This window comes from Neopsephotus bourkii, unplaced genomic scaffold (assembly GCF_033783945.1).
Source record: "Neopsephotus bourkii isolate Nb327-2 ecotype Australia unplaced genomic scaffold, CSIRO-AGI_Nbou_v1 NB_1148, whole genome shotgun sequence".
Lineage (NCBI taxonomy): Eukaryota > Metazoa > Chordata > Aves > Psittaciformes > Psittacidae > Neopsephotus > Neopsephotus bourkii.
Window position 1 is genome coordinate 24,791 of NW_026901634.1, and position 15,829 is coordinate 40,619.

The 15,829-nt window shown below is 54.4% G+C and overlaps 1 protein-coding gene across 1 annotated transcript; it reads left to right on the plus strand.

Moving 5' to 3' along the window:
* Positions 1–46: 46 nt before the first annotated feature.
* On the plus strand, positions 47–15,507 carry GBA2 (glucosylceramidase beta 2). The gene is made up of 17 exons (XM_061363196.1): positions 47–335; positions 3,407–3,498; positions 3,680–3,795; positions 3,891–4,109; positions 5,705–5,944; positions 6,384–6,486; positions 8,019–8,172; positions 8,419–8,544; positions 8,647–8,831; positions 9,166–9,270; positions 9,923–10,030; positions 10,382–10,533; positions 10,685–10,791; positions 10,947–11,089; positions 11,397–11,512; positions 14,314–14,505; positions 14,592–15,507. The coding sequence occupies exons 1-17, from the start codon at positions 115–117 to the stop codon at positions 14,808–14,810; spliced, it is 2,598 nt and encodes an 865-aa protein (XP_061219180.1). The 5' UTR covers positions 47–114; the 3' UTR covers positions 14,811–15,507.
* Positions 15,508–15,829: the final 322 nt, after the last annotated feature.

Genomic DNA, 15,829 nt, shown 5'->3' on the forward strand with positions numbered 1-15,829 from the left:
CGGGGGCGCGGGCGGGCCGGGGCCGGGGCCAGGGCCGGGGTTGGGCCGGGGCGGGCGGGGCGGGGCCGGGCAGTGCGCGGTGAAGAGGGCGCGCACGGCACACGGGGGGCGGTGATGGCGGCGGCGGCCCCGCTGGAGTGCCGGTGCGAGGGGACGGCGATGGCGGCCCCGGCCCCTCTGGAGCGGCTGTATGAGGGGACGGCGCCGGGCCGCGGGGTGGCGGCGGCCGGCTGGCGGCTCTGCCTGGCGCACCGCTTCGAGAAGCCGCGGCAGCCCTACGGTGCCGGCGATGTGTCGTTCCGTGACGTCCTGCGGCACGTCGGACTCGCCTTGCGGTACGGGGGGGAGACGGGGATCGGGAGCGGGCCCTGGCGGAGCCCGTCGGTGCTGCGGGGGTGCCCCGGGGGACAGAGGGCAGAGTACGGCGCATCACGGAAGGCCCCGGGCTGCCGGCTCCCCTGGCGCCAGCGCTGATGTAGACAGAACCAGGCGTACTTAAGGGCTCTTTAAAACCGAGCAGGAGCTGGGAGGGCTTGGGATGCGGTTTGGATGGGGCTTTACCCCCATTCCTGCCCCCTGAGGCTCGCTGCCGGTGCCGCATCACCCCGAGCAGTGCCCGGTGCTCAGCTCCTGGCATAAGGCACTTTTCGGCAGATGGAGATTAAGCTGGAGGTTAATTGTGAGCATTTTGAGAGGCTGTGTGCTGTAGGGGGATCGGGAATGGGGGTTCTCCTGGCTTTGCGTTAGGGTGACCTGGAAGTAAGCAGGAGAAACGCGTGGGAAACGGCAGTGTTGTGTTAACCTTTAGAGCGGCAGCCCGGCTGCTGGGGGTGTTTGCACACCCGTCACGATGAGCACTGAAGCCAGTGATGGTATGATTTATTTCCTAATGCTGTCTTCTGTCTCCTGCCTCCATTTTCAAAGCTGCTTCTTTCCCCCCCCTGCTCGATGCTTGCAAAGCCTGATGAAGGGGCCGATAGCAGACCGCTTCGGGGTGACCTGAGACATCCCCGCATGATCCTGGGCATAAGGGAAGGGAGAGCGTGGGTCATGCATGGGAGATAAATGGTGCTGGAAAAGCAGCCACTGCAGGTTGGGGTGAGCTGAGCATGTGGGAAAGTGTGAAGTTCTGGTATGGTGAGCAGTGAAAGGGGAGGTGATTGACCCTCCAACAGCTTTGGGGTTCCGGAATGGAAGTAGCTTATATTAGCCCTGCAGAAAGGTTTTAAAGTTCAGAAGCAAGAAGCTAAAAGCCAAACTATTGCCTCTTCCCTCACACATTTAGGACGTAATTTGGTTGCCAGCTCCAAACACTTGCGCAGAGCAAACCCTCCTTGCAGGGAAGCTCCAGGTTTCTGCGGGTGGCTGGTGTGCCCTGGCAGGGGGTCACGGCATGGATCGGGAGTAGTTAGGTAATGCACAGACACGTTTTAGTTCCACTGCCAATTTGAAGGGAAAGAAATGCCCTCCAGCTTTGGCAAGGAGCTTGGGAGCTGCAGAACACGAAGGCTCTCTCCTGGTTATTCTGCAGCCCTGGCAGAGCTGTTAGCAGCCAGCAATTGGGCATCGGCCGCCTTTCTCTTCTTGGCTTGCACGATGCTGTGAGAAGCTGGCGGGGGAACAGTTTGCTATTGAGATGGCAGAATGGCTCAGGCAGTGGCTGGCTGTTAATCACAAACCTCTCCTGCTGCATGCTGATAGAAAGGCTGCTTTTTGAGACCCTCTGTCACCTCTGCAAGGAGCTGGGATGCCACACTGCAACTGTTCTGCCTGGGCACCCTGTTTCCTGTCACCAGAAACCTGCTGGGGAAGCAGCTGGGTTGGTTCCCTGGTTCTAGGTTAACAACACAAAGAAGTGAAATAATTTCCTTGAGAGAGAGCACGCTGCCAAAACCTTGCCTCAGCAGCCTAAAGCCAGGGCTGTCTCAGCTGGGAGAAGAGCAGTTGCAAGCAGATGTAGCTTGGAGATAGTGGCAGGCCCTGATTGAGGGTTGGTTGTGCAGGACAGGCTGGTTCTCATGGTGCCCTGGATCTCTGCAGGCAAAATGTCCTTAAACAGACAGACATGGAGGTTTAGGAATGGAGAGCAGCCTGCAGCCCAGAAAGCACCACCCTGAGCAGGGTTTGGGGACCTTTGATATTGATGAGTAAAGGTGAACGTTCAGTGGCCACATAGTCAAAGTGCGGTTGTGTGGGGTTGGGGAAGAGTGTGGAGGAGGTGTGTGGTGGAAACACACCCCTTTGCTCCTGGGGGTACATGTCTGGGGAATTAGTGCACACCTATTGCCCATCACCAGCATCCCACCAGCCATTGGAATATGGCAGGCTCCCAGCTGGGTGGCTTTGCCCTCTCAACACTATGGCATCGGTGCCTGCGGATACCTAAAGGGGGCTACAACAAATATGGAGAGGGATGTTTTACAGGGGCAGGTAATGACAGGACAAGGGGGAACGGCTTTAAACTGACAGAGGGGAGATTTACATTAGGCGTTGGAAAGAAGGTTTTCACTATGAGGGTGGTGAGACACTGCACAGGTTGCCTGTTGTAGGGCTTCTATGCCCCTGCTTGGCACCAAGGGCCATGTAGCCGCCGGTTGGGTCTTGCTTGTCTGTTTGCTGTGGGAATCTCATCAACCTCATCTAGTCTGGTAGCTGTTTTCCGTATGCTAATTGTCTCCCTGAGGAAGATTTAACTCGGGGCGGTTCATTAGCCAAAGCCAGTCCTTTACGAGCGCCTAGCCAGAGCCCAGCCTGGCTCCTCTTGCCCGCAGTGGTGCCGGCACACCCAGGCTCAGGTGTGCCCCTGTTTGGGTGTTTCTGGATTCCCAGGCCTTTGGGTGAGGAATTATCTGATGGGCAGTGCCTGGCTGCACAGCTGGTGTGTGAGCAGAGGTGAGTCTGCAGGCAGGCAGGCAGCATCGCCTCCTCCGGGGCAAGGCTGCCCCATGCCATCTGCACCCAGGGATGTGGCACTGGCAGGGTGCTGTGTGACCATGGGGAAGTGAAAGACCAAGGTTCATGTCTCTGCAGTGTATGGCTTCCCTGGGCTTGTGCTTCTGTTCCCAGACCTTCCTTAGTGAGGACATGCCCTACCAGGTATGGAGGTGGTGGTCCTTGTGTGCATTACCACTTCCTCATGGAAAGGCTGGGAGCCCTGTTCTTCAGTATCAGAGTGCTCTGTTTTCATGCAGTGCCCTTGCTCTGCCTGCTTATATCTGCTGACGTGGTGCAGATGGATGGCAGGGGCTGCCACCCCGTGTGCCCTGGGACACAGGTTCCTGTTGTACATGTCTACAAGAGGGATATACAAGAGCTGCAACATATGCTGGTCACATCTTGCCCAGTGACACTGAAGGAACAGTGACGCATGCTTCCATCTTCTTTCATACCTCCCTTTCCCTTACAGGTACTTCAGGTGGTGGTACAAGAAAACCCGCATAGAGAAGAAATCTGCCTTCATTGACCTCTTGTGTGCTGTTCCTCTGCAGCAGATCTATGGTCAGCCTCCAGTTTGGGCCCTGGCGCAGTGCAGGGTGGGCAGGGATTCACATGGGGCCATCGTGGCACTAGAGGGGGGGAAGTGGAACAAGGAGCTTCTGTGGTGTGGGCAGTGGGGTTCCTTGAGCTGGATCCCTCCATGGGGAGCATTGGGGGTGCTGATTTCTGGTGTCTTTGGCAGGGTGCCCGCTGGGCGGGATCGGAGGAGGCACCATCACCCGTGGCTGGCGGGGAGAGTTCTGCCGCTGGCAGCTGAACCCTGGCATTTATCACTATGGGACTGTCATCGCTGACCAGGTGGGTGCAGCAAGGTCTGCAAGGGATGCGTTGGGTGCTTGAGGCATTTGCTGCCTGGCTCGTCTCACCCCTTCACGTGCATCTCTCTTCCCCAGTTCACGGTGTGCCTGCGTTGCAAGGGGCAGACGGTTTACCAGCAGGTCTTGTCCGTAGAGAAACCCAGCACTCTGCAGGGCTGGAACTGGGGGTACTGTGGCCACTACGCCTTCTACCATGCCCTGTACCCTCGTGCCTGGATGGTCTATGAGCTCCCGGGGCAAAACGTGGTGCTCACTTGCCGCCAGGTCTCTCCCGTCATCCCCCATGACTATAAGGTAAGGAGGTGGGGGTTCCATGCAGGTTGCAACCTGTTCCATGGGAGCACCGGGTCACACAGCACTGCTGCAGCATGGCTTTCATGAAGCAGGTTGGCTGGGATGTGGCAGAGCTGCCTGCATGGGAATGGGAAAGCTTGGGGAAGAGAAGGCTCTGGGGCCTTAAAAGAGTCTTACAGTCCATAAAGGTGGCTACAAGAAATCTGGAGAGGGAGGTTTTACAAGTGTGTGGAGTGACAAGACAAGGGGGAATGGCTTTAACCTGACAAAGGGAAGACTCAAGATTGGGCATTAGGAAGAAGCTGCTCACTATGAGGGTGTTGAGGCCCTGGCACAGGGTGCCCAGAGAAGCTGTGGCTGCCCCATCCCTGGCAGTGCTCAAGGCCAGGTTGGGCACAGGGGCTTGGAGCAAGCTGCTCTAGTGGAAGGGGTCCCTGCCTGTGACAGGGGGCTGGAACTGGGTGAGCTTTGAGGTCCCTTCCAACCCAAACCATTCTGTGATTGGCACATCAGAGACAGGACTATACTGTGTGATGCTTGATGGGTCATGTTTTGGTAGCAGAGGCTTGGAGTGCTGTGGTTTTGACCCCGTGAATATTGCCTGTGTATCAGGGGATGCTGCAGCAGAGGAGTTCCTTGTCCTTCCTACCCAGCTCAGCATTACCTGAAGACAACCAGGCTTGCCACCTTGTTAATGTTGTTTCCCAGCCTGGTCTCTTCTGCCCTAAGGCCCTGTCCTAGTGCCAGCTGCCGGGTAGAACCCTGGAAGGCTTTTCCCCTGCTGGATTAGTTGGTGTTGAAAGGGTTATCCCTGTTTCCTTGCGCTTATCTCTGGCAGCTGCTCTTTCCCCTCTGAACTGTGCTTTGACTCTTTGTACTGCGTGTTTCCTGCCTTTGGTTTTTTTCCTGTGACCATCCCAGCTCCCATCCACCTGGAATGGCAGGTCCAGAGCTGTGACCTTCCTGCCCAGAGGATCCTGTGGTAGCGCTTTGGGAAGCCCTCAGCCTGTACTCATGGGTTGGTTTGTCAGCTGGGTGTTCCAGAGAGTGCTTTAGCTGGCTTTTGCCTGCCGTGCCCAAGGGAAGAGCTGCTTATTAGCAGGGCTTTCCCAGCTGGGCTTCCCCAACACTTCCCTGTGCTCCCAGGCAGGAGGAACCCCCACAGCAATGTGGGAGCTCGGGATGGCAGCAAGGGATGCCTCGACACTCCTGCTCATTCCCAGCCCCAGGCGAGGGTGGGAAGCTGTGCTGCTGACATGCCTGACCTTCCTCTTACCCCAGCAAAGCACGTGAGCCTGTATCAACCTGTTTAGCAAATGAGCGGTGAGACGGCTATCTGAGCACTGAACGCTGCTTTCCGTCTGTGTATTGCCCCATGTGGGGCTTGCTAACTCAGGGCTGGTGATTCGGGTTTTGTATATCCTGCCCCTGCCATTCCTCTGTTCCTGTTGCTGCTCCCCATCTTGGCAGTGGGCTCTGAGACTGAGTTGTTCCTCGCTGTATCCCATGTGTCTCCCAGGTAGTGGGAGAAGCGATGCTCCAGCAGCTAACCATGGAGCACCAGCCCTGTTCACTGCCTTGTCTGTCCCTGCCAGGACTCCAGCCTGCCAGTGGGAGTCTTCATCTGGGAGGTGGAGAATGGGAGGGATGAGGACGTGGATGTCTCCATCATGTTCAGCATGCAGAATGGCATGGGAGCGAAGCAGGACAGGAGCGGAGGGCACTGGAACGAGCCCTTCGCCCTCGAGAAGGAGGGCGAGCGGGTTGCTGGTGTCCTGCTGCACCACTGCACACGTGTGAACCCCTTCACCCTCGCCATCTCTGCTCGGGAGAAGGTAAAGGGCTGGCGCTGGTGGTGTGGCTCCTGCTGGGGGGGGTTGTACAGCCCTGCTGAAAGTGGGGGTGCTGGTGATGGATGGGTGTGCAATGGGCTGGGTTTGGCACCCATCCTCAGTGCTTGACCACTGGAGCAGGAGTGGGGACATGGTGTTCCTGAGGGTGCCCTCTTTGTGGGTGGGTGCCAGGAGAGATATAGGGAAGATTTAAGATTGGACATTAGGAAGAAGCTCTTCCCTGTGAGGGTGCTGAGGCACTGGCACAGGGTGCCCAGAGAAGCTTCCCTATAGGTGAAGCTTGTAGGGTTGGTAGGTTTGGAGTTAGCGTTGCTGGGCAGCATGTGGGGAGCGAGTGTGGTGTCCCAGTGTTGTTGGAGGGCAGAAGGTGTGCATCTGCCCCTCAGAAGTACCTCCCTGATGATGCTCTTCTCTTCCACAGGCTGGCACAGGAGTCACACACCTCACGGCATTCAATCCTGCAGGATTGGGTACAGAGGTGTGGCAGGACCTCCTGCATGATGGCAAGCTGGAGTCACCCCCTGGTGAGTCCCTCTGTCCTCTGTGGGGTAGTTGGAGGGGGGAGTAGGGGGAACGGGTGGCCACGCTGGTCGCAGGGAACACAAGCAAGGATGGATTTCCCTCCTCCATCCACTTCAGCGCTATCACAAAAAAGCTCTTAGTTATGCTGTCGCTCATTCCCAGCTTTAGGCTGTGTCCACATTTCCCATAGCTTGTCATGCTATCCTTGTTTGCACCACCCTGGGACTATGTTATTTGCACATGCCAGTGTTTGATAGTCTGTGTAGTGCAGTCTGCACACTGAGCTGATGTTTCTGCTGAGTAGCCAGAGTGATGCCTGGCTGCCTTCACCCAGTTCCTGTTTCCCCATCTGCAAGCTGGGCCTTGTGAGATTTGTTCTAATAGACAGTTAGGGGTTAGCAGTCCTTGGGGTTTGGTGCTGCTATAGTCCCTCTTGTTACTATATCAGCTCCCTGAAGGCCTCTGGTATTCCCTTGACACTTCTGCGTCATCCTCCGTTGTTTGCTTGCTCCCTGGGCAGAAGCCTTGAAGCAGGGTGGCATCTCCCAGCCCTTGCTACTAACCTCTCATTGTGACCATTTGTCTAATGCCTCTGCCAGCTTTTGAACAAGGACAATGCTGACAAACTAGTGACGTTGGCACTGGGCCTCTGCGAGATTCCTTGAAGCCTAAATTATGTAAATAGGATGTTTACATAAATATTTCCGGAAAACTAAGTTTCCTGCCTAGATGCACTCGGAGTTCTCCAGACTATTGGAATGTGGTTTTCCATCATGCATGCCAAGCATTATCATAGTAAGAATCTGTGCTTCTGTTAAAATTGTTGCTATAATGAGTTTACCTGGTACACATGTCAGAGCCAGCGTGTAATTATCCAGCTGCCTCAGGGCTTTCTGTAAACACAGGCACAGTCCAAGCACCATGCAGAAAGCCTGGAAACGATGACTTGTCACTAGAAAGTCACAGCGCCTCTGAGTGCAGCGCAGTTACAAAGTCATGGGATGCTCTGCCCCTTCCACTCATGCCTGGTGGCTTTTCCTGCCTGATTTGTTCCTCTGCTTTGATGACTAACTTCTTTTAACCTCTCCGCCCATGGCAGGTATTTTTTTCCTGCTTGCAAAAAGCAGTTACCTCGCATCGCCATCCCTGGAAGTATTCAAGAAGCACATAAATGAGGGCCTTAGTGACATGGTTTAATGGTGGATTTGGCAGGGCCTGGGGGGACAGTTGGACTTGACGACCATGAAGGGCTTTTCCAACCTGGTTTATTCTATTATTCCATGTAGTAATGTCATCCCTTGAGACCCTGGAGATGTACCATCCAGGCTTCAAGGGGGTGCAAACATAGAATCACACAATAGTTAGGGTCGGAAAGGACCTTAAGATCATCTAGTTCCAGCCCACTGCCATAGGCAGGGACACCTCACACTTGTCTCATTCCCATTGGAATGCATGGGAGCATCAGTTACCCCACCTCCATAGGGCTTCATTGATTGCTTGTGGATACCTTTTACTGCTGTTTCTCTGCTGTCAGGTAAGAGCAGCCCGACAGAGAAGGGGGAGCTGACAGCAGCAGCGGTGTGTGCCAGCTGCACAGTGCCTGCCCGGGGACACAGGACGCTGGAGATGGCCCTGGCTTGGGACATGCCCTGCATTCACTTTGGCTCCAAGGAGAAGCTGCACCTCAGGTGGGTGGGTTGTGTCCCAAAACCTCCTTCTTCCTGCCTCTGGGTTTGAGTGCTGCCTGGGGAGCTTTGTGCCACCCATTCCCTGCCAGCTCCAAGAGGGGACCCTCTCCCCAGCCCCTGTTCCACTGCCCCCACACTAGTAGTCACATTGTCCTGGTGGTCACTACAGTCCAGCCCCTCTCCTGTGCTGGGGTGGGCTCTTCTCAGCCTGATCCCATGGCATACTCACCAAACCCCCGTATGCAGGCGCTACACCCGGTTTTTTGGCAGTGAAGGCGATGCTGCTCCTGCTCTCTCACACTATGCCCTGACGCACTACAAGGAATGGGAGAGGAAGATCGAAGCGTGGCAGAATCCCATCCTGGAGAACAGGTAGGGTGGCTGAGAGCACCTTCCCAGTGCCCTCCTGGGACTGGTGGGAGCAGAAGCATCACCCCCTCATCTGCTGTGGCTGTGTTTCCCTCTTGCCTGTAGCCAACTGCCTTCCTGGTACAAGTCTGCCCTCTTCAACGAGCTGTACTTCGTGACGGATGGGGGGACCATCTGGGTGGAACTGCCCCCAGACTGCTGTGACGAGGACCTGCGGGGCCAGGCGGCGGCTGGCATCTCCCACGTCCTCCCTGTGCTGCGGGAGTACGGAAGGTTTGCTTATTTGGAAGGTAACTTGCAGGGACTCGATGGATGGTCCCAACTCCACCTCTCTCCCTGTTGGTGTCGCCAGGCGTTCTTAACTTGCTGTGGGGATGCTTTTCACACTCTGATAGGGAGAGGGCAGCACTGCTTCCAGCAAAATCCCTGGAAGGACCAAGCCGTGTAGGATACAGCATGAAGACCCACTGTATATAGGGAATAAAACCCCTCTTCTAATAGGAGCCTCTGCCTATCCTGGGAAAGAGCCCACCCTCTAGGGCCATGTGGAAAGGAGGACCTGCCCCTCCTTTCCTCTCCCTGTGGCAGGTCTCCCATCCCTCACCATCTCCCTGCTCCTTCCAGGTCAGGAGTACCGGATGTACAACACCTACGATGTCCACTTCTACGCCTCCTTTGCTCTTGTCATGCTGTGGCCCAAGCTGCAGATCAGCCTGCAGTATGACATTGGTGAGTGACCCACAAGACTCTGGCTTTGTGCCTGCTGATGCCTTCACCTAGGAAGGAAATGGAGGATTTGAGGCTGCATCTGCCATAGAAATCTGTGCTGTGGAGTCAGCATCCTCCTCCAGTTCCTTCCTAGGTGAAGTGCTGGGCCCAGCACTGGCAAACCCACAATGTTGCTGCCTCAGTGTCTCTCTGCCCAGCAGTGGGATGCCTTCTTGCTGCACATGGGGTGCACAGGATGAATCCATGGTCTTACAAGCTCTTTTCGTGCCCCTTGCAGAGTAGAACCATGGATATGTTTACAGACCCCAGTGCTTTGAATGGGCTTGAAAGCTGCTTGGTGGTGGCCCAACCAGTGGAGGAGCACAGCTCTTTGCTGGGCTATGAAAGGACTGAACCCACTGGGCTTCGCTCCCAGGCCTGGGTGCTGCCACCACCTTGCTGAAGGGGGTGGTGACAGTTGCATGTCATGTGCTGTGGGGAGACTGGGGGCAGCCTGGTGTCCCCTTAGCCTTTTGCAAAGGGCTGGGATCTTGTGGGCTTGATCCTACCCCCAAAAGCAGCCTGGCATGCTGGTGCCGATGGCCCTGCCAGTGCTTGGAGCTTGCTGCAGCACCTCCTGCTTTTGTGATGTCTTGCTCTGTGTCCCTTCCAGCTACCACAGTGATGAATGAGGATGTTCAGCTCCGCCAGTATTTGATGTGCGGTCAGACAGCCCAGGTGAAGCTGAAGAATGTGGTGCCACATGACATCGGGGACCCAGGTGAGGGGTATGGATGGAGCGGATGGGGTGTGGGGCTGCTCACACAGCTCTCTTGGGGTAGTTATCTCCCAAGCTGGGCAAAAGAGGTATAGTGCATGGAATACAGTTTGGGAATGACAAGCTTGAATGGTTTGAGGTGGTGGTGAAGAGCACACTGCATGGAGCTCATACAAGAGAGATGGGGCAGAAGCTGAGCAGTAGCAAGAAGGCTGCTCTTGACAGAGATGGCATAAGATGCAACGTGCTATTTTAGTGCTGATGTATCACAGCACCCTTGGGACCTTGCTCCTCAGCAGGTGAGGGGACATTCATTGCTTACTGCCCTGCTGCATATGCTCTGTCCCTGCTTAGGTGACGAGCCATGGCAGCGTGTCAATGCCTACCTGATGCATGACACAGCTGACTGGAAGGACCTCAACCTGAAGTTCGTGCTGCAGGTGTACCGTGACTACTACCTGACACACGACTCCATGTACCTGCAGGACATGTGGCCAGTCTGCCAGGTATGGGGAGGAGATCACACAGTGGGGCATCCCCCTTCCACACTTCCCTTGGGAGCCATGCAGCATCCTAAGAGGATGGATGCTCCTGAGCAGGGCGTGAGGGGCTGCCAGGATTCAGAAGCTATGTGACCATCCCCTGCCTCTCCTGCAGGCTGTGATGGAGTCAGAGCTGAAGTTTGACACGGACAATGATGGACTCATTGAAAATGGTGGCTTTGCTGACCAGACGTATGATGCATGGGTGGTAAATGGAGCCAGGTGAGCAACAGAGCCAGATGGAAGGTTGGAGATGGGACCTATGGGGTGGGGAGGTATCTCGGAGCTAGAACTGTGGCTCCCATAGGATGTGGGAGCTGTGTGCAACCCCTGTGGTGGCACAGGTTGCTGATGGTTCTCTCCTTTGGCTCTGGCAGTGCCTACTGTGGTGGGCTGTGGCTGGCAGCAGTCTGCATGATGTGCAAGATGGCAGAGGTGCTCGGGGATGCCAAGGTCCGGCAGAAGTATACGGACATCCTGAACAAGGGCAAGGAGGCATTTGAGAGGAAGCTCTGGAATGGTGAGCCCTTGCCAGTGGGAAACCACATTCACTGGCCATGCATCCCTTGGGAAAGGGGTGACTCCTTCTTGGGTAACAAAGCCTTGCAGGGGATGGGAGAAGGAGGTGAAATGCCATCCCTGCAAGTGGAGGGGAAGGAGCAGGTACCAGGAAGGAACAGAGAGGCTATGATGGCCTGGAAAAGGAAGGAAAAAGAGACTGTTCTGGAAAAAAAGTGTTGTCCTGCCTCACAGAGAGAAGTGTAGGGCAGCACACATGAGCTGGGGTGCCAAACTATTGAGTTTAAACTGCTTCCTGCCTTTTCCAGGAAAATACTACAACTATGACAGCAGTGGGAGTGGTGCTTCCAACAGCATCATGTCAGACCAGTGTGCTGGGCAGTGGTTTCTGGGGGCCTGTGGCCTGGGCCAAGGGGAATTTGAGGTAAGAGAAGGGGTGAGATGGGACCTGCAGTAGCAGGGCTGGTATGTGGGGTGGGTTATACATTATAGATTGGTGCGGGGGTTTCCATCCAGATATGCGCATCCAACAGCCTCCACCAAAGCACACATCAGTGCACCCTGCCTTAAAGCAAATCTGCTCATGGAAAGGAAGGTCCCACTGGGGTTTGTTCTTGGCAAGGGGCTGTTTGTTTAAAAACAGGAGGAAAAAGTGTATGAAACTTTCTTTGTGTTATTTGCTGCCCAGTTTAGATTCCTAAATTATTATCCTAGGGAACTAAGACTTACTTGGGTCCCTAAAGTCTGTTGCTCCTCATTTGGAAGAGGAGAATCGGCTGAAGGCTTCTCTTGTCTGATGGGATAGCAAGAGCAGCTGCTGGTGCTACAGCACCCAGAACAGAGCTGGGAAGTGCATTCAGCCCAGTCTGGGTCCTTAGAGCAAGGGAATTGAGGCTGTGCCTGCGGCTGCAGGCAGAATCTGTCCCAGAGCCCATGCAGTAATACCCAAACGTCCCTCTTGGGGGCAAACTTTGAACTTGCTTCAGTCCGAAGATCTCGCTTTCCCTTTCCATAGCCCCAAGACTGTTGTTAACTGAAGGTGGCACTGTTTCTCTGCTGCCTGGTGAGCTTGGAGTTCACTGGAGGTGGGACTGGTAAACTACTCTCTCTTCTGTTACCATGGCTATCGAGGGCTTTTTTCCTAAGTATTTTGATATCCTGCCTGGCTGGCAACGCTCCTGGTTGTAGCCTCATTAATACACTCTCGATGCGTGTACAATTCTAATGAAATACAAAATAGACCAGTTTCTGCCAGAGATGGCTGCTTCACACCAACCGTTTCTGCTGATTCTTGCTCCCCAGCAGCACATGGGCTTAGGTGGAAAGAAATCAGATCAAGTGAACTTGGATAACCTAGTCTCAACTAGTCCTTTCCAGCTATAACCGTTCTATGATTACCTCCAGAGCCACAGCAAGGGAGAAAATGACTGTGTTGGATGCTGGACTTCAGCACAGGTAGAATGGATTTGCTGCCCTTCTTTTGAGCCTAACAAAGCTGTGTGGTTGGACTGCCCAGGCTCCTTTGGCAAGCTCCTGCCTTGTGTCATCACACCTTTTGGTCGCCCTGGTTCTGGTAGCACCAGAGTGGCAAGAAAGGTGCTTGGGCTGTGCTGATGACCTGGAGCTGCCTGGCTCTTCCCTGCCTTACAGACAGATGTCAAGGTAGCTCTGAGGCCTTGCTTCTTCCTCTCTTGGTCACACCACAGAGTTCTTGTTATGTTCTCATTATGTTCTTGTTATAGTCTCATTATGTTCTTGTTATGGCTTTCTTGTTAAGTGGATGTGGGGTAGAGAGGAGCCAGCCCTTTGGTTTCAGCATCGTTGAGTCTTCAACCTTCCTTTTCTCACCAAGGAAAGACTGGATGCACTGACACTTCCCAATTTTACTGCCAGTAATGAAAGCAGTGCAGAAACTGTATTTAAATTCAGTTGTGCACAGAGGCTTTTTTATTTAATGCACTTCTGGCTGTGTTACTGTTCCACTGCTTTTGTTTTGCTGTCAGGTGGTTTTGTGCTCAGGTCAAGTTGATTTTGGTTTTTGTCTATGGAGGTTGTTTTGTTTTCCTCTTTTGGCAAGAGCTTACTCAGCTTGATTCTTCAGTCTGTTCTCATAATTGTTTTGAGGTTTTTGGCATTAGTTTGTAGAACAACTGCCTTGGTTTTGGTTTTAGTCCCTTATCGGGAAGTGAAGGTTCTTACTTCCTCATGATAATAGCCTGAAATGGCTGTTTATCCTTCAAGCACTGCTGACGTTTCAGAAGACTTAACTTTCATTTGGAACAAAAGTTCCAGATCTCTCCTTCCAGACACAGAAAACCATCAGGCGTCCTGTGTGTTTTAGTCTGAGCTCTTCATCTCCTCCTCCCATGTAAAACTGACCTCGGTCCAGACCACAAACACTTGCATCACCGCCCGGTTACAAAATCGGAAGGATTATAGAGTCCTTTTGAAATCATTCAAACCTAAGCCCTGTTTGGTTGGGGTTTTTTCTGTTTCTTGAATTGAAGCTTATTTCTTAATTTTCTTCATTATTTCCCTAAATTTCCCAGCATTTACCCAAACAAAGCTACCAGTATCCACAGCATTCACTTTGCAGCTGCAGGATGTATTCTGATCTCATCAGACTGGCTTTACCTTAGTTGTTCCCTTTGGCAGGAAGGTGCCTTCAGCCTCAGTGATCGCTGACTATTCTTTGGCCACTTCTGGCTGGTGTCCCGTCTCTTGTAGGTGTTGCAGTGCCTTTTGTATCTGGTGCAGGTGTGCTGAGAGAACAGGAGAAAGTCTGGACCTCAGTCATTGCCTGGGAAATGAGCAGTGGTAACCTTAAACTGACGGGCTTAATCCCCAAGGTGGGAATGGTGTGGTTGGCCTGGTCCCCAAAGCAAACTCCTGAGAGATGTGAGGGGTTCGGCCAGTGCCTGAAGGTGGAGATGCTGTGGATTGAGACACACTAGTTTGAGCTGTCAGCCTCCCCAGGAGGAAGGTGGAATGAAGTTCAGCATCTCTTCTGTTGAGCAACTGTGCTTTTCCTGTCTTTTCTCTTGTTCCTGTCTTTTCGGGGAAAGAGGGCTTTTCATTTCCTCCTGTTGTTTTCCTGAGGTGGCTGTTTACCCATTGAGCAGTGCTGACCTGTTTATCATGGAAAGCTTCACCCTGCTCCCTGCAGACCCAGCCTGAGGCATCTGTGTGTCCACTGTGCCCAAAGCCCCCTCTCTGTCCACCCAGGTCTTCCCCAAGAGTCACATCGTCAGTGCCCTCAGGACCATCTTTGAGAAGAACGTCATGGGCTTTGCTGGTGGCACCATGGGAGCGGTGAATGGCATGAGACCCAGCGGGGAGCCCGACACCTCCAGTGTGCAGTCCAACGAGGTGTGGGTTGGTGTGGTCTATGCCTTGGCTGCCACTATGATCCAGGAGGTGAGTGGTGATGCTGTGCCCCTTGGCACATGCCATCTCCTTTGTGCTCTGTGGGTGTGCTGATGTTCATCTTCCCTCTGACGCAGGGGCTGGTGGAAGAAGGCTTTCGTACAGCAGAAGGCTGCTACCGAACAGTGTGGGAGCAGTTGGGGATGGCTTTCCAGACACCAGAGGCCTATCGGGAGAAGAAAGTCTACCGCTCCCTGGCTTACATGCGTCCCCTTAGCATCTGGAGCATGCAGCTGGCTCTGGAGCGCAGAGCCAGCCAGGCACCAGCACCCACCCAGGTCCCCAACCACCCCTGAGCCAGTTGGCACTGGGCAGAGCAGCAGGTTCACCAGGAGGGCTGGGGGAGGCCCTTCCCTCCTCTCTGATAATACTCACATCGCTGTCTTCCTTCGCTACCTCCACTACATGTCCTTCACCTCAGGGGTCTTCCAACCACCACCACTGAGCTCTAGGGGGGGACAAGAGGTGCAGGTAACAACTCCTCAGCTAGGAGAGGAGCGGGATAAGGAGGCACTGCTGGAGCCTGTGCCTCCCTTTCCCCATTGCTCAGGGCTCTGACAGCCTGCAGCCCCCCCCTCCTCCCCAGCCATCCTCAACCAGAGCTGGTACCTTGCCTCAGAGCACAGGTACCCTCTCTCCTGCGGTCAGTGGGCTGGGTAAGGTCGTCTGCAGAGCAAAACCAGTGAAAAACAGAGTGTGGATGTATGTGTGTGTGAAGACATGGGACTGGTGCATGTGGGCACATGGATGCTGTAGCTGTTCATCACTTTGTGACACTACAAATAAAGACTGGCTCTGCCCCAGGGTGGATGCAGTCCCCAGGGGAGCCCTGGCTTTCCTGGGTGGTGACAATCTGTGACAATCGAGCCCAAGCAGCGGCAGTAGGACCTGGTCTGGTACCATGGCCCCCCTCCCTGCTAGCGCTAGGGTGGGCAGCAGAGCATGTTTTAGGGGATGAATCATTTAAATTCTTAATAAATTTGTCCAGCTGTGTCTCTTTTGTGTGTGTCTTCTGTGATGGGGTGGGGGGGAGGGGCAGCCTGAGGGGGGAGACCCTGCATTGTCCCCTGTCTTCTTACTGGGCTGGGGATAGAGGGAGAGCCAACACTCAGCTTAATTGGAGAGGGCAAACAAATAGCAGGCTGCCTCTTGTAGGGGACTGCTAACAGGAGCAAGATGTGCAGGGGGCATAGGACCTGCCCCTTGTCCTCTCCTCTGTTCTGTGCTTGTCAGAGGAAGGCAAGGAGCTTAGCGTGCTGCCTGGAAATGGGCTCTGTGTGCCTGCCCTTGATTAAGTCATGTTCCTCACCTGCCC

Excerpts from the sequence above, each read along its gene's own strand:
- GBA2 (XM_061363196.1), top strand. The coding sequence starts at position 115 with ATGGCGGCGGCGGCCCCGCTGGAGTGCCGGTGCGAGGGGACGGCGATG. Across the intron at positions 8,173-8,418 it reads AAGGAGAAGCTGCACCTCAG|GCGCTACACCCGGTTTTTTG; the intron begins GTGGGTGGGTTG and ends CCCCGTATGCAG. Across the intron at positions 8,545-8,646 it reads AATCCCATCCTGGAGAACAG|CCAACTGCCTTCCTGGTACA; the intron begins GTAGGGTGGCTG and ends TCTTGCCTGTAG.